The sequence below is a fragment of the Nestor notabilis genome, unplaced genomic scaffold, assembly GCF_000696875.1.
Source record: "Nestor notabilis isolate BGI_N333 unplaced genomic scaffold, ASM69687v1 scaffold34898, whole genome shotgun sequence".
NCBI lineage: Eukaryota > Metazoa > Chordata > Aves > Psittaciformes > Psittacidae > Nestor > Nestor notabilis.
This window is the reverse complement of record NW_009941264.1, coordinates 15,805-38,107: the sequence shown is the minus strand read 5'-3', so window position 1 is coordinate 38,107 and position 22,303 is coordinate 15,805. Positions and strand designations below refer to the sequence as shown.

Sequence of the window (22,303 nt, the reverse complement as noted above, 5' to 3'; positions counted from 1 at the left end):
AAAAGTAACCAGCCAAGAATTCCTCATCCCCTACACTAAGAAACAAGCCTTAAATTTCTGCATTTTCCTCATCAGCTCAGCTACTGTCTGTTGGCAAAGCAGCTAAATGACTGCTGCCCTTCAAGTGCTGACACAGCTTGCAGACGCGATATGGCAGGTATCCTTACACTGGCCTGGGTGCTGATGGGGGTCCTTGAGAAGGCTGCCGAGGACAAGGTGAAAGATGTTGACAGTCTCATCCACACTCTTCCCCAGGATCTTTGTCAGCTGTGCCAGGTCCTCCTGAATGTGCTGCTGCAGGAAACTCACCGAGTTGTGCACTGGTGGCTTGATAATGTTCTGCAATGACTAAAGAGCAAGAAAAGGCAAGAATGAGCACCACCAATAACATCCAGTTCAAGCACAAGCCATGCAGAACTGCAGTGCCACCAGAGTCAACTCTGCCCTATATGATTCCTTCCACTTCCACGGATGCAAGTGCATGAAGGAACCAAAATCACTCCAGGACAAGGAGGGAAGTGAATTTGGGTCTTGTACCTTGAAAGACTGCCCCAGTTACGTGGTAATATGATGAAAGGGACCAGCACCATTCAAAGGTTTCATGATATTTCATGTGGCCACTTGGCACTATAATGGGAAGGTACCTGAGGATCTTTTGTGGCTCCCAGGAACATCGCCAGATGCGTGAGCAAACGTGTCAGAACAAAGACAACTGGGGACATGTCCCGGTCAGACACTCCTGTTGTTTTTCTGTGTTGTACATCTCCAAGTATGTGGCCAGTCTGAGTTCTGTCTTCATTACTCCTATTGGAAAGGGTACACATAGGGTTTTTTTTTGCCTTGACAAAGCAAACACCCAGCAATGTCTTTTTGACCAGTAACATCTCTGAATGCCACAAAAGCTGCCAATTGAAAGTGCCACAGGGGCATGAGGACTTGCAGTAAGTTTTTACAGACAAGGCAATTTATTTAGTTTTGCTACTCATTACTCTTCCTTGAACACCTCTTCCTAAAGCTTTACATGAAAGAGGCAATGTCCTGCCCTACAGGGCAAGATTAGCCAGCTCCATGTTGGGCAGATGAGAAACCACTGCTGCTAGAACTAGTAACTGCAGCATTCTTACACAAGGCTGTAAGTGCTAACCTAGAGAATCGAGGAGGGGGGAGCATAAGTCATAGTTATTGGAGCTCTGGAAGGAGTTCCTCAGTCATGCTGATCCATTTCAGAAAAGATTGCCCATTACTATATGCTGATGTAGAACCACAAACTGTATCAGCCTGGACAAGCAGGGAGATGGAAAACTCCAAACCAGCAGCTTGACAAGATCTTATGTTAAGGCAGTTTCTGCAAGGTCAGAGTTACACCAGCACTCCTACCAGCTGAGCTTCCTCCCCCTCAGAAGCCAATGTCTGAGCTAACGGGGGAATCCCATGTGCCACCTTTCCGAGAGCAGCATGAAGTGGTTGGTACCTTTTGCCCTAAGCATGACAGGCAAGTACTGCATAGCTTAGCACTGGCAAGGGGAATGAAACAAAAGCATACTGGAATTCCTGGAAGCCCTGCAGCGGTTTGTGCGCTTCGCCGCCAACTCTGACACCGCAGTCGAGACAATGGCTGGTTTCCATGGGGAGGCCACACTGGCAAAAAGCAAAAGAACACTGAACTCCAGGGCAGGAGCCCCTCCAGCACAGAAAGAGAACATATATTGGGCACAGGCCATCTGCCCCTCCTGTTCCCTAGAGTTACGGTATAAGCTGTGTTAGAGCTCTTCTAACTTTTACAGTGGCAAAATGATCAATACTACAGCGTTCAGGAAATGAACCACTGTGCAAGAGAACACTAAACCCATAAATGAAATAAACTCATTTACTGTTGAAAATGCTGCCTGCTTAAACCCCCCCCAGTCCCAAATTCTTACCTCTCCTACAGTGCAGGGGTGGCCATTTGGACATACTATCAAGGGAGAGAAACAGACAGGACAGTATTATAAGACAGATATTTATAAAGCCCCTGTTACTCCCTTTTGTACTGACCATCATCTTGGAGCAAGAAATATACTTCAAGATCTAATCAAAAGTACTGACTATCCCACTAGCTCAAAGGAGTGATAGAACTCCCACAGGAACGTAAGGAATTTTTCAGTGCTTCTCTCCTTGAAAAATAAGGAATGGAAGCCTGAAAGATTCTGCTACTGAGTACCAAGTGGGCTGGTAAACATGAATACTCCCAGCCCAGATTCCTCGCCTGCAGAAGGATGCTGCTGTGGAAAGCAGAGAACTGAAAGGTGGTCAGGAAGGTGGCCAAGTGCTCCTCTTCTGCTTACAGCACTTTACCCTTGCCAGAAGTAACAGGACAGCTCCTCTGCGCTCTCAAACTTTGTAAACAGCTACAAGCTTGAGCTCAACAGAAGCTCAGTGCCCTTTGGTTCATTGCCCATATAAACCATAGCTACAAATGGTAATTTACAAAGGATGACTCATGCTGAGGAGTGTGTCTGTCCTCACATTTGGAACAGTTTCATTCAAAACCCAAGGATTATCCTTGAGTTTCTTCCAGGGCCAGTCAGGAGCACTTACTGTACCAGCGCAGAGTGGCCACTCCTTCCCAGGCCCGTGCCTGAGCCATTATATCTTCTGGCATGGTAGGCAGAAAGGAGTGCTAAGGAGGAAAAAGGAAACAAGGTGAGAAATGAACATACAGATCAGTTCTTCCCTGTAGCAGTCACTTACTACTGGTTCTTTATTCACAATGGGGAACAAGAGACATCTGAGAGCAGAGGTTGTGCAGATGATGCACATGCACATTTTCAAGTTCTGCCTTTGAAAATCCACTCTTAAGAACTGCCAGTATTGTTCAGACCCAAACGTGCACTTCTCTGGACATCCTAAACTGGATGTGGTCTCAGGGTGGCCTGACGTACCTTGCTGTGTACCAGCATGTTTCCTTACACCATGGATAGCCAGAAGTAGGGGTGGAGGGACCTACTGCTCTACTCAGCCTAGGGCTTCATGAGCCATTACAGAGCACACAGGTCTCCACACTGTGACCTACCAGCTACTTTCAGACTCGCTCACATACCAGCAAAAGTATTTGCCTGACACTGCTCAGGATGCAGAGGTACCTTGAAAAGGTACCAGTTTGGAGCTTGGGGCTGTGGTAATTAATCCCAACAACACTGAAATAATCATACATTGGTAATTCACAGGTAGAACAATAAGTTGGTGCTTTGGATGTTGACAAAGGTTGGTTATAAAGGGTCCAGCAGATACATGAAAGAACCAGCAAGGTGCTGAATTGCCATCTGGGTTAAACCTCTACCTGCATGGTGTGCGGGTGGAACGCCAGGCTCCGCAGGGGCCCCAGGACAGGGTTCCTCCCGCAGAGCAGGACCGCTGCGGTGTGAACAGCCATTTCCAGCAGTGCCCCGTGGTGGCTGAAGCTCTGAGGGTTCACTCTCAGAGATGGCAGCGTATTCATCACGAGAGAAGATGCAAAGTCCTGCAGGTCTGCAGAAGTCAGGACTCGGGAGTTCTGGATGAAGTCACTCATAGCAGCTGTTTGCTGAGAGCACATATTTAAAAGAATTAAAGCCAGCACGATATTGCTCACCAAACCATCAGCTGCTTCCCAGCTGCATTGCCCCTGCTGCTGCCCATTTCCAGTCTGCTCAGATCAGCACGTAGCCGTATTTGAGGCAGAAGAAGAAAAGGCTTTTCTACGAGTTATTCAAATCTCATTCATCCTTATCAATGAAGCAATATTTGCCACAAGCTTCCAAAGTGAAGTACCTCACCTGCTGTCTGGGATGAAGACTGGAGTCACTAACTCCATACAGGGCAGTCACCTCTCTGAAAATAGCCAGGAGCAGATGGACAGATTGTACGGCCGGGGAGCTGCTGGATGCCTGGGAAACAAGAACTGATGCAATGGCAGAGAACAGACTATGGCTGTCACGGCTAAAGGGACTGGATATGCTCTGGTAAAACTCTCCCCGCAAATCAAGTGGAATAGCACTGGAATGGCCATTCAGATTGAAATCTGATAGGAGGGGTTTACATCAGAAACCTCTCAAGTATTTTATTCTTCTAACATCCAGTCAGAATTGCAGTATTAATAGGCAGCAACCTGTACATGCCTTCCTTCAAATCAAATCAACAAGTGAAAACATAGATCACAACCAGTGTGTAATAGATAGTATGGAAACATCCATAGCCCTTTGTTTGCAAACTTCTTTTCATACACAAAATACCTATTGGAAAAAGGTTACAGTCACACAGAGATCAGTCACCTGTTTGACTTCTGCATGCCAAGACAAAGCTGGGCAGCTATGGGCAGGCAGGGAGGGGACATAAAGCTTCTCTTATTATCTGCCTACTCTCCTGTCAGTTGGCTACAAAGTGCCTGTGTTGTTCACTGTAAAACAACCCTCTGTGACAGCCCACAAGGGGAGGAAAGCAAGCAATAACCTACAGAAATAACCTGAGTTACCTATGCTAGAACACAGGTGAGAGAGCAAAGCAGACGTGTGCATCAGCCAGCATAAACCAGAGTAACTTTAAAGCAAAAGCAATCCCCAGCCACCTCCACTGAAAGCAACACTGCCAACAGGAACACAAAGCCAAACACTGGCCATCCAGATCCCACAACAGGATTGTGGTGAGGAGAGCATGTGTCCTACCTTCTCTGCCTCTAGAAGCCCCTCAGTCTTACACTCGATCATGGCTTTCCCCACAGCATCACGCAGGACCCTGTAACTGTCGCCACATGCCAGGTAGCGATCGATGTGATTAGACTGGCTGGTTTGTACCTACAAAGGGAAAAGCCCATGGTAAGCACTGGGGACATTAACCAGCCATGGGACAAGGCAGAATCTCTTCTTCCTCCCAAGAACTGTGGTGTTTCAGCCTTTGCAAAGAGGCAGCAGGCATGGCAACCCAAATGCTGCCATAAGAAACTCCATTCAGCAGAGAGTGAGAGTAGGTCACCTTTGCTCCCACTGTGGTGAGTCCTCCGGGAGCCACACAAGAGTAGAAACACCCCAAAAGCATCACAAACTGAAGACCAGGGGATGACCAGAGGCACCTCCAAGGAGACGCCTCGTCTTTACCTGCTGCAGAATTTCCACTGGGAACACCCAGTTAAACTGTGCTTCCGTGACAAGCTTCTGAGCAAATTCCATCCCATAGTGACTCGCAATTTTCCGGACGAGGTAAACACGATGCCAGTCGTTCTTGGTGAGGCTACAGAACACCCTCACATTTGCCAGGTAACGCTGCTTCTCCTCTATCTGCTCTTGCTCTGTAAAGGGAAAAAGAGAAAAAAGAAGCAGCAGAACTACATCCTACCTTGTAAAACTTCTGCGAGCACAAGCTGAAGCACCGACTCCATCTTACTAGTACTAAGTACACAGGAGAACTTGAGCACCCTCTCTTCCTCTTATGCTAGAGTGTTTCCTCAGCTGGATTTTAGTCTTTGGCAGAGGGTGACATACTCTGCTTCCATTTCCTTCTCTCAAGGACAAGTTTTCCCATTTACTGCTAGTTCACTCTCAGAACTCTTCTATCTTGCTCAATTGTGGCTTTCCATTGTCTCAGCTGCCAAGGTGATGGTGCTCCTCAAGAACAACCTCCTGGGATGCATTTTGCTTGCCCGACATCCTCAATGCAAGGGCTGGACACTGAAGTCCTTGGAACTAGTTATGTTACTGCACTTTGATGGTTCACAAACCATATATCCGAGAGTCTCCACACACTGTTCTTCTTTATTGGGTCAGAAAAATCAGCTCAAAACTTCTGTTACTTTATTTTTAACTATCTCCTCATCCTTTTTAGGTGCTGAGAGCTCTCATTCCTGTAAACCAATAAGCCTTACAGCAGTCATCAGTTGAGCTTTATTCATATGTTCATTAAAGCTCAGTTGAGTTGGCTCCAAGTAAGATTTCACTGTTAGCATCTGGAGGATAAAATAAATCTCCCAAAGGCAAAGCTACTATGTAACTACACCCCAGGGGTCACCAGCACAGCCTTGCAACTTCTACAGCACTTCTAATGCATGGTGAAGAGAACCAATAATGCCTGACACTCCTAGTGAAAGAGAAAAGGAGAAAACTGATGCACTTGTCATTAACGAGGCATCAAAACAAGTTGTGGCACAGCACAGGTACATTGACCACATCCAGCCCATCTCCCATGGTGACTTTGCTCTCGATACAGCATTGCTATTTGATAGCAGAATAATCAGACTTACCTGTGGACTCATGCAAGTCAAAGAGCAGCTCTGCAGCCTTGCTCAGGTACAAGCGAACCTTGGCTACTGCCTGCAGATATTCAACAGATGATTCCTGAGGAGTTTCTTGATTGTTCCTTGGGAGGTAGTTCTCTGGAAAGCCTCCATCTCCAGGCAGATAGTTTGTATGCTCATATCCAAGGCTGCCCTCAGACTTCTCACACATGGCATCCTAAAGATGAGCCAGAACATTGCATGAGTGGCAGAACCATTTAAATCTGATGTGCTGTGCATTGGTACTTCACGTCTCCAATGCACCCACACTGCAATAAGCACATTAAACTTTCATATCTCACAGCACCCTCCATTGCCATTAGCTCCTCACTGTGATCTCTCTAGTGCTTGTCCTAAGCCTCTGCCACATCAAACACCATTGTCAGCAATGCACCCAAAGCTGACCCATATTTCCTAAGCATGTAGATGAGCAGGAGTTACAAGCATGCTGCCTGGCCACACACGTGCTGAAACACACATCACATGTGCCAAGATGCCAAGCTTTACCTGACTTACCCTCAGCAAGAATCCAGATTTTGATCTTATCTACAATGTCACCATCGTAATGAAAACTGCAAGAAATGAAACCTCTGCCCTGCTGTCAAGTTTGTTTAAAGTTGTCCATAGTATTAGAAGTTATGGAAGGAAGGAAAGGGAACAATCCAAACAGCATCATAATCTACAGCTCCGCAAACAAACAGTGTCTGTGAAAACAAGAAAGTGGTCCAGTAGCAGACTATTGCTACTAGAAATCCCCCTGCTCACTGCACTTCTGTGCTGGAGTTGGAGTCTTGTCAGGCCTCACTTAACACTTAGACACCAGGCCAAGGTATCCAAAGAGAAGGAAGGATTTACGTAATGCTGCAAGCACACAGGCCTTCCCTTGAAAAGCAAAGACAGTTACTGGAGAGCAGGTGATTTGATATAAGCTTCCTTTTGGGCTTTCTAGCTGGGCAGCTGGTTGTGTGCACAAGAAACGTGTCCAAAACTGTGGAAGAATTTCTGTTCTTGGTTCCTCCCCCCCCCAACAGTTTCATTCCCAGCTCTTCCCCACCCAGCTCTTACCTCCAAGCAGTTGACAAAAAGCAAGTAGAGTTCTTTTTTATCATTTTTCTCTAGGATCTCGTCCTGCTCTACCCGGGACAGGTAGTGTTGCACATCATTTTTCACTTCATTGAAGCTACAGGAGAGAGAAACACCCCCTTACCACAACTGCAACACTGCCAGCTACTACTTGTGTTCTAAGGCATGATCAAACTACTAGCTGTGTCCACGTGATGGGTGAGGGTCACTCTGGATCCATCTGGAAGCTGGAAAAGCAATTGTGCCACATTTTGCCAGATGTCATCCCGCTTCACAGTCTGAGCTAGGCCTGTATCCTCAGCAAGGCTAAATTAGCATTTTGAGGTCATAACTCATCTGATCTATTTTAAGCATCTGATTCAGGAGATAATCACACTTGAGAAATTACTTCCTGTGCACTGACTGCAAAGGGAGGCTGGAAGAACTTGTGTGAATGGAGAGATCTGTGTGAGCATACAAAAGATCATTCTTGATTAAATGTCTGTGGATGAGTATTGGTTTGCTGATCTAGAGCACATCAGTCAGTCAGCTACCTCTGTATTACCCAAGCCATGCACGTTCAGCGCAGGTTTAGGTAAACCTTGGCACAAACTGGTCAGATACTTCAACACAAGCTACATGCAAGCCAGCCAAGTTGCATGATTAATGCACAGGATGAATTTTACCTGTAATGATTCAAATTCAATGAACAGCATGGCAGTGAGGGGAACTGTCAGCCTGGTTTGATGAGCCCATGAAAAACAAAGCTGAGCCACTCCCTAGTGTAACACCCACCAACTGTCTGGCTGTGCTCACCTGTACTTCAAGAGGAGCTTCAGCATGACTGAGCGGATGATGGGAATTTCATCCACTTCTTCATTAAATGGGGACAGAAGTTTTGTGTGGACAGTAGGGTGATCTGTGGAGACAGAAAAGGACATGTTTGGCAGGTGAGAGGAAGCAGCAAGAGAACAAGCTCCATGAGACTGAGCATCAGGATGGAGGGAGCTCACCTGAACCTTCCAGGACGCTTCTGTGAACAAACAGCAGATTGAGGAGCTCTTGGATCACCTCTGCTTCAGGGGGTTCATTGTCCTTGAAGCACATGGTAGTGACCACATCAATGAAGAAGTTATTGCATCTCTGCCGGAACTGGGCATTTCTTGCTATGGCTTCCCTAGGGGAAGAGTAAAATGCATTAGGACAATGCTCAAATACAGAACCACTTAAATAATGGATAATGCAGAGCAGAAAGGCAAAAGTCACCAAGGTGAGATGCTTTCCAGAAGGCTGGATTTGTGCAGGACTTCAGCAGTACTGTCTGCAAAGGCTGTCTTTTGAAAGAGCAAACACAGAGCAGAGTTCTCTCCACCCATTCTGCTCATGCTGACAGCTTCAGGGTAGCAAATCAGAATTTGCTCACACCACCAGCCCCACTGCAATGCTTCCACTTTGGAGAGGGTGGAGTACCTGAGCTCACTGGAGACACTTAAATTGACATCCTCCATGGCAACTCTGCAGTATGGACAATGCATCTGTGCTGGTACCAGCCACACCCTGATGCACTTCTGGCAGAACACGTGGTTGCAGGGCAGGCAGATGGGATCCTTCGGCTCTCCAAGGCAGATCGGGCAGGACCTCAGACCGTACCTGTAATCCAGAAACAGCAATGAGCACAATTGCTTCAACATCTTAACAAAAGCCTTTAATAAGGTGTTCATCTGCAACTAAACCACGAGGAGGTAAGACCATCTGGTTAACTGCTTAGCTTCAGGATGCAGAATAGAAAGGAAGTTGTTACTCTTCACTTGGCTTTCATTCCATTGTATGCAGCACTCCTTTACACCCAGAAGTGTGCTGCAACGCTGGCCCCTTGTCTCAATGTCACTACCTGTAAAGCCCATTGCTGACTTCTTCTTTACATTGGCACAGCACTCTCATCACTGCCACAAAAGTTGGATGGGTCTTCATGTCTGAATCGTGCTGAAAACACTGCAGAGGAAAAGGACAAAGCTGAATGAGTCAGCTCTAACACCAGAGACAACAATTCACATGATCAGCAGAAGCAAGCAGGGAGGAGGCGAAATCCCATCTTTGCTTACCTTGGCAAGAAGCAAAGTGTATTTTTTCACTAAATCCTCCAATTCTGGCATCAGAGTGTTGATGCCAAGCAACACGTGTTCCACAAACAGAGACATGGAGAAAACCCGGTTCCAGCAGACTCTGTGGGAAGGAAAATGTGATTTCAGAAAGCACAATTATGAGCTACAAGCATGAATGGAAGTGCAGTATCAGGCCAGTCTAATGATCTCCCTGCTTTTCATGCTCACCACTACAGCACTTGTGCACTTCTCATGCAGCCTCTTGCTTTGCCCTTTGGTTATCAGCCCTGGCTTTTTGTCAAGGACAAAGCACATAACAGCACCCAACACAGTGAGCTTATGACACAGGACCTGCTCCTGTAGTCAGCACTGCAGAACTAGGACCACTGCAAGGACCTTCTCGCAGCTTTAACTTCTGCATCAAGGAAGTACTTAAAAATTATCACAATTAACTTAACTTCCTGAATTTTGCTTAAACTAAACAAGATCTGTGAGAAACTGGGGGAGGTCTCTGGGCTTGTCTTCCAAGAGACAAGGATGAAGTGGGAAGACATTGCTGGTTAACAGGAACCTAAGGAGAGCTTTAAATAACCCTTGAACCCAGCAGGAATGCACTGGATGATGCTGCCACATTTAGAGGGAGAATCTACATTAGACGAGGAAAAAAAAAAATAAAAATAAAAATAAAGAGATCTGGTTCTTGGTGCTTGGTTTGTAACTGGGCCTAGTAGGAGCCTGGAAAGGTTTACAAAGTTGTCGTGTGAGAAAAGCAGCACCAGAGCAGCTTTCAGCCTGTACTAACAGCAAGGTAAAATATCAAGATTGGGGGCAGATCTGTGGTACATACTCGAGTTCTTTCAGCAGCTGATGGCACTGACTCCCACTCCTCTGGAAAACCTTCTCTTTACACAGAAACTCAATGGGCATACGAAGATTCTTCACTTTCTGCAGCCAGATCTCAGGGGGGTCTGTCTGCACTCGACTCTCCAGCTCTTCAGCACATACCATCGCAGCAAACACATCCAAAACCTAGATACACACACAGGGTATAACACAACAGTTGCATTCCAGAATTACTTATGAACCTTGGGCTCTCAATCTGGCTTGCCATAGCATGTGTTCTACTGAATAACCTTCTACTTGATTATCTTAAGGGCAAGCTATTTTAAAATGTGCTACTAACAATGATAACATAGCAGATTATTCCTAATACTAAGGATCCTGACTGAGCTTGTGCTCCCTGCTTTACTATTGCTGAAACCAAAAGGAGACTGAACACTAGCTAAAGTTCAGTGGATAGAGGTCCCTGCTAGTGCTGAGGATCACAATGCCTGATAGTGACTCTACCATCTCTGAATGTGGCCTTCCATGTCCTTTCTGGATACCGAGGTAGTCAATCACATGGGGGTGTACAGCCAGGATCCTGGCTAAGTTCTGCAGGCGGCTCTTGAACTGATTGTATCCCAGGTGAACCCAAGGCAAGGATGGCACCGTCTCCTCCCTCCTGGGAGATGCTGCTTTCAGTTCCTCTACACAGGATACAAAGGCAATCCGCAGGCACTGCAAGTTTAGAAAAAAGTTAAACTTAAAAGAGAACTTGTGTCATTCATTTTGCACTGGAAATCCTGGCAAAGTTCTCTGGAAGAAGAGAATCAGTACTTTACAAAGATAGCCTGAAGTGTGTCAGTTTTTACAGGTGCTCCCATGGAAATGCTTGTCAGAGTAAGGTCTCTGCTATTTCAGTAGCCATTCAGTGTCAAATACCCCTACTTTGCAGCTACGTTACTACACCTCAGAGGAGGATTTTGTCCAAGAAGGAAAGATGGGCACAGAAGGGCAAGTTCACAGGCACCACACTCTTCACCTAAAGGGTTTCCGGCTCTTGTTCAGACACTGACCTGCAGCTCCTCTGCAGAGGACACACCAATGGTCAGGACAATGAAGTCAGTGATATAGCAGTGAAAGAGCATCTGCCTTTCTTCCTCGGTCAGAGCAGACAGAAATTTTCCCAGTGCAGTTTTCTGGAAGATATCCACAAACTTCTCAGCGTGGTCTGGAAAATGAGAATGCAGAGAAAAGCTGAATGTTAGGAGGAGGCTGGGTTTGACACAGCTTCTATCCTGAAAAGCCTGACACCTCATTAATCACTGATGCATGCAGCACTCTCCGCATTGAGCACTAACAGGGATTTGAGGCCAGGCCTCCTCAGCGCAGGCACCAGTGTCGTATTTATGGAATCTCACCTTGTCATTAGCTCTTGGCATTTCCACAAGGGCAAAGAATATATGTGAGAAAGGCCAATAGTGACAAGCACAAAGAAAAACTAGTTGCACAAGGCTCTGCTGGCTCATATGAGCCCAGAGGCATTGAAAGTGACTCCAGGGCCACACAAAGGTAGAGGCACAGTAGTGACAAACTAGATGCTACAGGGCAGGTGGATGGAGATGCTCTGTGTCACAAGCTCAAGCCAGGATCTCACCTTCAGTGTTTTGGAGGTATTGAGCTTCCAACCACATGTCATCCAAGTACTCCTTTATCCTCCAGCTGAAGGGCATCTCATTCCCAGCATCAGCAGACACCACCATGTTGTTCTGCACCAGAATTATCTCTGGCTGAGAGCTAGGAAATTAAAAGGTCATTAATGCTCTAGGCTTTTGCCTGGAAAACACATTCAGACAGCAGAGGCAGGAAGCTGCAGAAAGCAAGAAATTAGCCCTAAAAGAGGACAAAGGAAGGGGAAAGAACTGAAGGACTCATTAATACAGTTCATCCTGCCAACTGTGTAGCATTAGGACTTAGTAGGCACTCCCTGGCCAAAGGGCTGTAGTGGCAGGACATGGGACTCCAGGGGCTGAGTAAGAAGTGTGAGCATGTCAAGAGCTAGAGGGCAAAGCCTGGGAGTACTGGGGACAAGGCAGAAAGAAGAGATTTCTGAAGTCACCAGGAACTGCCCTTCAGCACAGCACAGGGGAGCACCAGCAGTGGATTTAACACCAGTGCAGGTGTCGGTGCTGCCAGCCAGGCCTCCTGCTGCTCTCTCCAGGGGCTCACCTGTTCTTGCCCACACCAAAAGGGACAGTCAGGAGTTTGGTATCGCTGAAGATGAACATCCACAGCTTTGTCACCCACTCAGCAGCTGGCCTGACCAGCAGCTCCAGATTGCCATTCCTGTCTATGACAGCAATCAGGAGAGCCAGGATGGGAGTGATCACGTTCTGAACTCGCTTCCACAGGGTGTGCCTTTGGGGGCAGAAAGAGAAGAAGAAACCCAGAGGGAAGGTGAGAAATTATATCAGCAAATCGGGAGGTGGTTGTCCTCAAGATCTGCTGGCATTTGCATGTGAGAAAGTCCTAATCCTGCCTTTAAGGGATAAAAATACCACCACCAAAATACCCTGAGCTTCTCTCACTGGTGGCTGCCTGTAAACCCACTGTTCCACTCAAAGCACTTGTGCATTCCTGTCCCAGTACAGGCCATTCAGCTGTAAGTCACCCTCTCTCGGGAGCCAGGAGAGGACAGAACTGCCTTCAGGGAGTTTCCAGCACAGACTGGAGCCTGACACTGCAGATATTCAGGTTACTCAAAACTGCTGCCTCTGCTGCAAAGTTGCCATTTGCAGATTGCTCTTGGAAGCCCACAAGTTACAAGATACTGCTGCTGTCCTCACCTGAAGGTGCCTGCTTCCTGGAGAGCACTGAGGTTGGAAGCCTCCCGAAGCACCCAGTTTCTGGGGTCAAGGGAATTTTCTTCTTGCTTCTTCAAAAGGTTGGCAAGACGAGCCTTGGTTATCTTCAGGAAAGAGGCTGGAAAACAACAGGAAACTTGCATTTTCTCTTCTATGGGGTCCGCCCAAACCCAAGGACCACACCAAGCACAGCATTTTACAGTTGCTTCAATAATTAGCCAACCAGGAAAAGAAAACAGCCACCAGAGCCAGCACAGCCAGAGAAACCACAACCTGAGCTCCAGGAGAAGCCCTACAGCCAAAGGAGGGACAGACTGGAGCAGACATACATACTCGTGGGAGACTGCCTGGAAGATCCGCCTTGTCTACACTACAGCAAGGACCACTGACCTTCAAGTCCCCAGAGAATTAACTGGCATGTTTTGGTGGTCCCTGGATGGGACACTACCTGCAGCAGCCAGAAAGCACATACCTTTCAAGTGATCCTCTTTGGACAGTAGGCCAAGGAGGATCTTAATTCGCTTTCTGCTTCGACTAAGATCTTCATTTTGGTCCCGTAGCATCCCCACAGCACTTTGTACACAGGTCCTCAGGAGTACAGTGGTGTCCAGGATTTCACCCTTCCCAGGAACAGTGTGAAATCAAGTTCATTACTCCAGGTTTACCCCCATCCCTCTTAAAATGATCATAGTGCTCTCTAGAAAGGGCCTGTCCCCCTGGCATCCCTTCTCCCAGTTTTCCTCTCAGGCTGCAAATTTAAGTTCTTCTTTTGCTGTCAAGTACACGATGCAGCTTCCGTGGCTTTCCAAATTGGCCAATGCAATACAGCACTTGTATTAAGACTGCTATGGGGGAAAATTCAGCAGTTTACGGAAAAAAGTGGAAATGATAAATGTGATACAGGAAGATATTCCCTCCCTGGGAGATGCTCAGGCACTAGAGAGGCAAAAGCCCCCCTTGTACTGGGCATCCCCCAGCATAGCTCCAAATGATGCCTCAAAGCAGCCACAGCTGGAGTGGCAGCTCAGAATCACAGGTCTCAGCTTCAGGCTGTACAAGGACAACAGAAGCTTTTAAAACTGATTTTTAAAAGTTAGTAGTATGAAATGACTGAGGAATAGGAGGGTCCTTGCAATGGTTTATTGCTTCAGTGATGCTGATTGGGAAGTGGGGAGGGGAGTTTGTGGCTGACCATTAACAGTCATGATACAAATAATATTCCTGATGGATTTCAAGCGAATGGGGATGAAAAAGGTGTATTGCACCTATGGATGACAAAGAGCAGAGAGCCACGTTGACAGCTGAGAAGCAAACAAACGTATTCTGAACTGACCTCATAGCGCTCTGCTTCTGGCATTGGTGTTTCAACCTCCACCTCGCTTCCCTCCTGCTGTTCTCCATTCACAGGCAGAGCTGCAATGAAGATGTAGAGTTTTTATTAGAAAGCAGCAGCACACTCCTGCATCAGCCAGGTAAGTTTACTTAGCAGCATAGAGCAGCAGAACATCTGCAGAGATCCATCATCACCTGCAGGAGCAGCTGAAATCTCCCTCTCCAAGCACAGCTGCTGGGCTGCCAAGCCTGATGCAGCAAGAGCTGGAGGCAATATGACTCTGAGCTAATGCTCTGAGCTCTACCAGGATCCTGTGGGGCAGTTTGGTATGTTGTACCAAGCACAAGTTCCACCAGCGCCGAGTCTGGGATCACATCTCCCCTTCTCCTCACTGGCACACCACCACCATGGCTGGCACAGCCAGCCTGCAGCTCACCTCTTGTTTTACCCGAATCCTCACAGAACATCTGGCTGATGGTGAGGTTCTGCAGAGCTGTCATATCAGAGATCATGTCTTTGGATCTACGGAGATCATCAATATGCACCGACTGCCACAGTCCTAAAGACAGGGGAAAAAGAATCATTTCATGCCTGCAGCATGCTCTTGAAGAAGAGCTTCCCAAAAATTACCTCCCAGTACCTGTGGGCTAGCAGTTCACATTCAGAGTTCATTTACTCTCATTTACTCTCTGCTCTTGATGTAGAAAGGGAAAGCAGCAATTCACTTTGAACATGCTAATGCACACTGCCCTGACTGACAGGGTGTGCATGCTGCTGGGGCTTTGAGGCTTAGAACCCACCACACGCAGCAGGAACGTTGCTGCTGAGAGCAGGACACATAAGCATAGACTCAGGAGCCTCCTGGAGGACAAAGTGCCAATGCAGTTTGCATCATGTTCACTTGCTGCTCTCCAGCTGATTAGGAAGAGGACTCATGTGTCAGTGGGCAAGGCAAGGTGCTCTCGAAGGAGACCAGGACTCCCAGGTACTGATGCCCCAAGGGCAGTGGGTAAGGGAAGCAGCTCTGAGAACCCACAGGACACACCGATTCCTGATGTTAAGCGTTAAAAAGGAAGGTGAACAAGAGATGTTACTGTGCTATTTAGCCTGAAGCCAGCTGAAGAGTGAGGAGTGACAGATGACCAGACCCACCTCCATGGAATCCCACATAAGACGTTCCCCCTTCCACCCGGGAAAGCTTCATAATAAAGTAGACAAAGACAGAGGCTTCTCCCAGATCCACCTTGTTGATTTCATTAACAACAGTATATCTACAACAAAGAGGAAATGCTGTTGACAGGTCAAAGACAGAAAAGTCCACAGCCACAGGACCGCTTCAAAGGGGATTATCTGGTAATTTGACCCAGTTTAGATTACTTTGACTTGGGTTATGAGTTACTCTTTGAAACACAACTCATGCTTCTAGATCCATCCCACTACAGAACAAACAAAAGGATTACACATTCCTGATCCTGAAATCCCCAAACTGCACTAAAAATCAAAGGGTGCTGAGGAGCCACCAAGCAGAAGAGCTGCCTGGGAACCACCTCACACGTGACTTACCTGGCTGAAGCGATGAGCTGGGCATTTTGAAAGCCATCTTCAAGGTCTGTCTGAATAATAAGGACTTTATTTCCTGTTGCAGCATCAAGGAAATCTCTGAAGAGTGAAAGGGGATTTAGAAGAAGTCACTAAGCATAAAACCAAACCATTAGTGTAGAAGTCACTCCACATTGACTGTGGCTGCTGAAGGCAGGAGAGTTTACATGGGGATGGTGTAACTTCAAAACCCCATCTCATATGACAGAGCTGACACCCAGTTTGCCCCAGCCAGTCCTCTGTTCAGCCCAGCACAGCCTCTTGCCCCCCTCTGCCATGTGTTACTCCAAATGTTCTACCCATCTTCCACCCAGATAACAGCCTATTTAGAGCAGGATAATGCAAAACCGGACTCACCGGACGCCCTTCAGGAAGGAGTACTCTGTGTCAAACTGCTGCAGAAACAGGATTTGGGGCCTGTGTGCTTTACCCTGCACTTCTCTCTCCAGACAAGCAGCATCAGCACTGGTGAGAAGCCTCGAGAAGGTGGTGACCTGGGAATGCAAGATGCAGGTTTGTTCTTTGCTCAGGAACGCAGTGGAAAAGCAGTAGAGGCTGACTCATCCATGCTCCCAGATGCTGCAGAGCTGGACTGCACCCACAAAACCCCCATTTATTTGCCCTGCCAGTAGGCAAAGGTCAGCATAGTCTGTTACACCAATCCAGGGCTCCCCAAGAGGAGGGTTTCAAGAGGTCTCTGCGGGACACTCACCTCTGTAAAGACCGTCTGGTTCCCAGCCCCAGCACGGACGTGAGCTCGGAGGAAGTCTGCAAAGGATGTGTGCTGCTGCTGCTTGAAGTAGGTGTTGGCCAGAGAATCTGCCATGAAGAAGCCCACTGAGCTGCAGAGGCGGATGACGGAGTCCGGGGTGGCGCAGTTCAGCAGTGCCAGCTGCGCTTCTCTCTTCACGCAGGACAGAAGCTCGCTGGGAGGACACGCTGCTTTCAGCATTTCTGTCATCTGCAGCACCACGGAGGCACAGGTATTGGAGTGATAGCCCACAAACACATCAGAAGGGCTGTATTTCTGCTTGCTTATGAAGTGCTCTTCTGTATTGGCTGCAGTGAATTCATGCACCCACTTCTTCAGCTCCTTTACAGTTTCTCTTTGCCCCTTGTCTAGGACAGTACTGAGATCCAGGTAGTGCTTTTCCAGCCTGTTGATCAGTGGGATAGGAAAGTGCTCATAGACCACATCCTTCTCCTCGATGACTATCAGCCGGAACTTGGGGTGTACTCGGCACTTCACCCGGTGGGTGCCCAGCCCCAGATCAACATACTTCTGGCCAGCCAGGTACACGTAGTACTGATTGAGGGCATCATAGAGGCTTTCATAGAGGTTTTGCAAGTTGAGGAGCACAACCATTTGGCCAGTTTCCATGCAGACCTTCACCCGGTTGATGTTCCTGCATATCTGGGTGTACTCCTGGTCCTTAGGGAAACTGGAACCAAAGATAATTTCTGGCTGTTGTCGGGCAGTAAAGAAAGATTGCTGGAGGATCTGCAGCGCTGCATAGTTCTCAGTCAAGACAAGCAGGTACCTGCAGTCACCATCCTCACCACTGCTGTAAATGTTCTGTCGTATCAGATCAATTCTACTGATATCATGAGCGTGTATTTCTCCTTTTTCTGGTAACTGTGAAGTGAATATTTCCAAGGCATTGACATCATCTTTGCCACCAAAGTTCCGAAGAACAACTTTGGCTATGTCCTGAAGCGTCGGCTCACTCTTCGAGCTCTTCGCTAAGGCAAAGAACATCTTTATGAGGCTGTAGTAGTCACGCAGACCAAAGAACTCCCTGTCTTGGGCCTTGCAAATATTTTCATATGCATCTGCAAAATGATAGAAGTACTGCTCGACCTTCTGCAGAGCCCCTCGTGCTGAGCAACAAATCCCCTTGGCACTCTCTATGAGCTCTTCTCTGCTGGGGTCACCACGTGAGACAAAGATGCCTCGATTCATTTTAGCAGGGTCCAAAGCCCAGTTGGAAATCCCAATGAAACCAACCTTTTTGTGGGGAAGAGGGACATCATCTATGCAGCCATCTTCCAAAAGTGGATGCAAAGTCTTCAGGGGCATTTTGGGAGAGTCTTCAGCCAGCCCAATCTCATCCAAAACCACCACTGAGACATATTCCTCCAAGTTCTTCCCTTCCTGGAATCGAGCACAGTGCTTGAAAGTGCCTATGATTCCCTCCGGGGTGGACAGAGGGCTGCACTGGAAAGACACTAGATGGATCTGCTTCAGGTCCTTGAACAAATCTGAATAGGCTGCCTGGCCCTGCATAGCATCAGCCACAATGGTTTTTGCAAGGGATTTGGAACTCCCAGGCTTCCCAACAAGAAAAAGAGGGATTTTCAACTCAATGCAGATGACCATCATGAAGACATTTTCCTTCAAGGCCAGGTTTCTTGCTATGGTATCTCGGAGGTGCACACCACTCAGAAATAAGTCCTGTATCAGGGAGATTTCTTCCAAAATCTTTTTCTGTGTATCGTAAGGTTTTGGAAGGACCTGGCTGATAGCACTCCTATACGCCTCCTTCTTTTCCAGGGATGCATGATAGCAAACCCCAACTGCCAGCACTAAGGACCAGATAATGTTGTTTCTCTCAACAGTGCTCTTTGGAGACCTCTTCTCAGCAAGATACTTCTCCAGCTCCCTCAGCAGGAGTTTACTGTGCTTGTAAAACCACCTGAACACTTCCATGCAGCGTTCTACATCCCGCAGGCTGACAAAGCTGCACTCGTCGTCCCTCTGCCTCATGTATTGCTGGGAAGTGAAGAGCACCTCTGTAATGAGCTCTGCCTCACTCTGCTCCATGGGGACATGCTCAGTTACTCTCTGGACAATCTGCTGTATATACATTTTTTCAGTTAAGTTGTTCAGCTGCCCAAAATCCCACACCAATGGGATCATGCTGGGTGGGAGTGCATGGACCCGGTATACGAGCTGTCGCAGCGGAATAGAGCCGAGCTTATCCTTTGTCTCATCTGCTTTGACACGGTAGCCCAATCCAGCTAATTCCAGGCGCTGAATCATCTCTGGTGTGTGCTTCCTGTAAGGGTTACAGGCTGCTATGATCTGCAAGCCAGAGCCAGAGACCAAAGGCTTCCCCTGCACTGTGCGGTCACACAGGACTTCCTTGATGCTGCTTATAGCCTCTGTTGTGTTGGCTTCATCAAAAAAGAGGACTGTGTCCAACCCATGTCGCTCCTTGTTGGTTTTAGCAAGGGCTTCTGCTTCTCTGATCCTGGCATAAATCATCTCTGCGGTAGTACCCCCATGAACCTTTACAAGCTTCATGTTCTCCACCTCCACACAGCTTCTGCGTAACTTGCACAGGAACTTGATGAGTCTGGTTTTCCCACAGCCTGTTTCTCCCATGATCACCACTGGGATGTTACATCTGAATCGCATCTCAATAGCCAAGATCTTTAGCACATTGTCTGTTGTGAGTTCGTATGTCTCATCAGGGTCTATTACCCAGGGGATTCCCAAAACCATGTAAAGCCTCTGTAGCTTCTCATGACGAGGCAACTGATCAAATGGAATGTTGAAGGGAACTCTCTGGAGTAACAAGCCATTGTACAGCTGTAAAGTCATGACATTTCTCTTGATAATGTTGCCGTTCAAAGGATTAATGGCATCAACACCCTGTCTGCCATCAGGCTGGAAGTGGAAACCAATGAATGTCATTGACACACGATCTTCATTGAAAAACAAGTAGGGATGAGGCTCAGACTCCCACTTTTTCCGAATGCGGAAAGGAAGAAGATCTTCTTCTGCAACGTTCTCCAGGTTGGAGGATTGCCTTCCTGAACTCTGATCAGAAATGTTTAGGGAGGGTGTTGCAAAATCCCTTGCCATTAAAATCATGAAGCTAACAACAAAGTTTTTGAAACCTTGCAAAGTGTCCTGGACAAAGTCAGGGTTGCAGAAGACAGAAGCTTCACAATCTCTCAACTGGATGTTGAGAAACCAGGTGAAGTTTCGGAGTTCTGACCAGGAGGGATCTGTGATCCCACAGTGCAGGAGGAACTGCTGCAGGCATTCTGCCGGGCTCCCTTCCACAGAGTGTGCTGTGTAACAGAATGTGTCCAGGTTGTGCCCCTGGTCAAATCTTTTCAGATACTGGAAAGGTCTCTGGAAAGCTTCACTGCAAAACTCCTCCTCATCCATTCCTGGGTCTGAAACATCCCCAGACTGGTTCCCAAGTGTCTCCATTTCCAGTACTTCCTTGGGGGACTTGCATGTTACTTTAGGGAATACATCAAAGAAATTATAATTCTGGCTTGCTAACTTCTGGAAAAGAGGAAAAGAAAATCTGTCATCACAGAACTGCAGCCCTAAGCATATTCATTCTGTTTAATCTATTCCTATCAGTATTCCTGCCTAAAATCACAGACCTATATGAGTAACAGCAGCTAGCCTGTGCAAGTGGGACACTTCTTCCCCTGTACATAGCTTCGGCTTAAAGTGTATCACAACAATTCACCCTATTCCCTCCTACAGTCTCCTTGGTGTAACATCAGTCCTTTATTACCTCCTGCCCCTTCTCAGTGCTACCTCAAAGGAAAAAAACACCCCTAAACTCTAGAAACTGTTATTTTCCCTTGACACTCCTACACTCTGTTCTTACAGCTGGAATTTACTGTCTGGTTTTAACATCACTTTGTACAACACCAGGTACATCTCTTTGTAGTGCAGATGCACAGTACCCCCAGTAGGAACAGGGAATTCCTGTGCTACATTTAGAGCTAATCTCTACAACTCATGTGCAGCTGTGTACAAACACGTGCAAAGTGACTGAGAAATTCAAAGAAATCAACTACTGCTGTGTACATACATGTCTTGCTGCTTTCTTTGGCACCGGTGATACCTCAAGGATTTCAATGATATACAAGTGGCACTTCTGTCGTAGCCACATGTTTCCATTATTATCTGTCAGGTACTGCAAAACCAACAGCTTGAAGAGAAACTCTGGAATTCCACTTTGCACCTATCACAGAAAAACAACACAAAGGCATTTCCTCTGTATTTACTCAAAACTTCACAGAATCATAGAACAGTTGAAGGTGGAAAGGATCTCTGGAGATCATCTTGTCCAACCCCCTGCTCAAAACAGGTTGCCCAAGACGATGTCCAGTCAGGTTTTTAACATCTCTAAGGTTGGAGACTCTACAGCTTCTCTGGGCAACCTGTTCCAGAGTTGAACCACATTGATGGTAAAGAGTTCTTCATGTTACTTACACAAGAATTACAGAACACATCCTAGTGAAATGGCTCACTGAAATGAATGCTTTGAAGAAACAAATTCTGCAAGGATGCACACAGAACTTGGATAAGTCAGTGTGGGAGGGATGTACTTACTGAAGAGGTGATATCAAAATGGAATATCATGGGCTTTGTCTGGTGTTTTCTCTTCAGAAAAGGCAGAAGAGATTTTAGCACTTTGTCTTCATCCACTTCTGGCTCAATGAGTCTGATGGTTTTCAGAAGTTTTGTACAGTCAGGCTGCTCTTCTTGCAGTCTCTCATGTAGCCTCTTCACATACAGAGACTTCCCTGTTATCATCAAAAACACCACAAGAATTACAGCCATCAATATTGACCACATCATATAAAGGTCATGATAGAAAGAAGTCAAATGTTTAAGTACCTTATCTTTGAAATCTCTGAACCTTTCCAAAAGACATTGCAGCAAAAGAAAGCCTAAATCCAGTTAGAAAAGCTACAGCCTGGAATCAAAGCCATGGCTGCTGTTGGCTACTGAAGGCTGTCATTACCCACATGGCTTGTTTTGCTCAGGCTACCCAAGAAAGGCTTTACTCTTTGTTTGGATTGAATCTGTTCTATTACATGGTTGTTTTTAAAGTCAAAACGTTGGAGACCCACAGCACTGCCTGGACTGCAGCCTCCCCCAGGGACAGCAGCAAAGGAACAGGGCAAGAGCGCAGCTGACAGCAGCTCTTCCCCAGCATCTTCTCAGTGATTTGCAGCTCAGGCGCTCCGATGTCAGAGATGCATCTTTGTGCTTAATCACCCCTGATGGACATCTCTAGTGACTATACCTAATCACTCTTTAAGCCTGTGTAAAGCTTTGGGTTCCACGATTTAACTAAGCACTGTTTGAAGAACCACCTTCTTCTGTTTGCTTTTCAGCCTGCTGAGTAGTTCTACTTAACACGCTCTATCTTCTGCAGTAAGAGACAGCCAAGAATCCTTTCCTACGCAAGAG

At 47.0% G+C, this 22,303-nt stretch overlaps 1 protein-coding gene across 1 annotated transcript in view; it reads right to left on the bottom strand.

Moving 5' to 3' along the window:
* The window catches only part of RNF213 (ring finger protein 213), a gene marked incomplete at its 5' end in the record, with an annotated part of 43,663 nt that overhangs the window by 5,623 nt on the left and 15,737 nt on the right, over positions 1-22,303 (bottom strand). Inside the window, 31 exon segments of the mRNA XM_010020778.1 lie at positions 168-348; positions 645-804; positions 1,544-1,638; positions 1,920-1,954; positions 2,578-2,659; positions 3,320-3,757; positions 3,759-3,905; positions 4,680-4,808; positions 5,109-5,299; positions 6,248-6,458; positions 7,346-7,460; positions 8,159-8,261; positions 8,356-8,519; positions 8,813-8,992; positions 9,234-9,334; positions 9,445-9,565; positions 10,292-10,473; positions 10,792-11,004; positions 11,343-11,497; positions 11,924-12,063; positions 12,496-12,684; positions 13,113-13,248; positions 13,603-13,750; positions 14,464-14,543; positions 14,900-15,022; positions 15,616-15,734; positions 16,027-16,122; positions 16,420-16,556; positions 16,775-20,368; positions 20,922-21,065; positions 21,437-21,630. Coding sequence (XP_010019080.1) covers positions 168-348; positions 645-804; positions 1,544-1,638; positions 1,920-1,954; positions 2,578-2,659; positions 3,320-3,757; positions 3,759-3,905; positions 4,680-4,808; positions 5,109-5,299; positions 6,248-6,458; positions 7,346-7,460; positions 8,159-8,261; positions 8,356-8,519; positions 8,813-8,992; positions 9,234-9,334; positions 9,445-9,565; positions 10,292-10,473; positions 10,792-11,004; positions 11,343-11,497; positions 11,924-12,063; positions 12,496-12,684; positions 13,113-13,248; positions 13,603-13,750; positions 14,464-14,543; positions 14,900-15,022; positions 15,616-15,734; positions 16,027-16,122; positions 16,420-16,556; positions 16,775-20,368; positions 20,922-21,065; positions 21,437-21,630 — 8,103 coding nt within the window.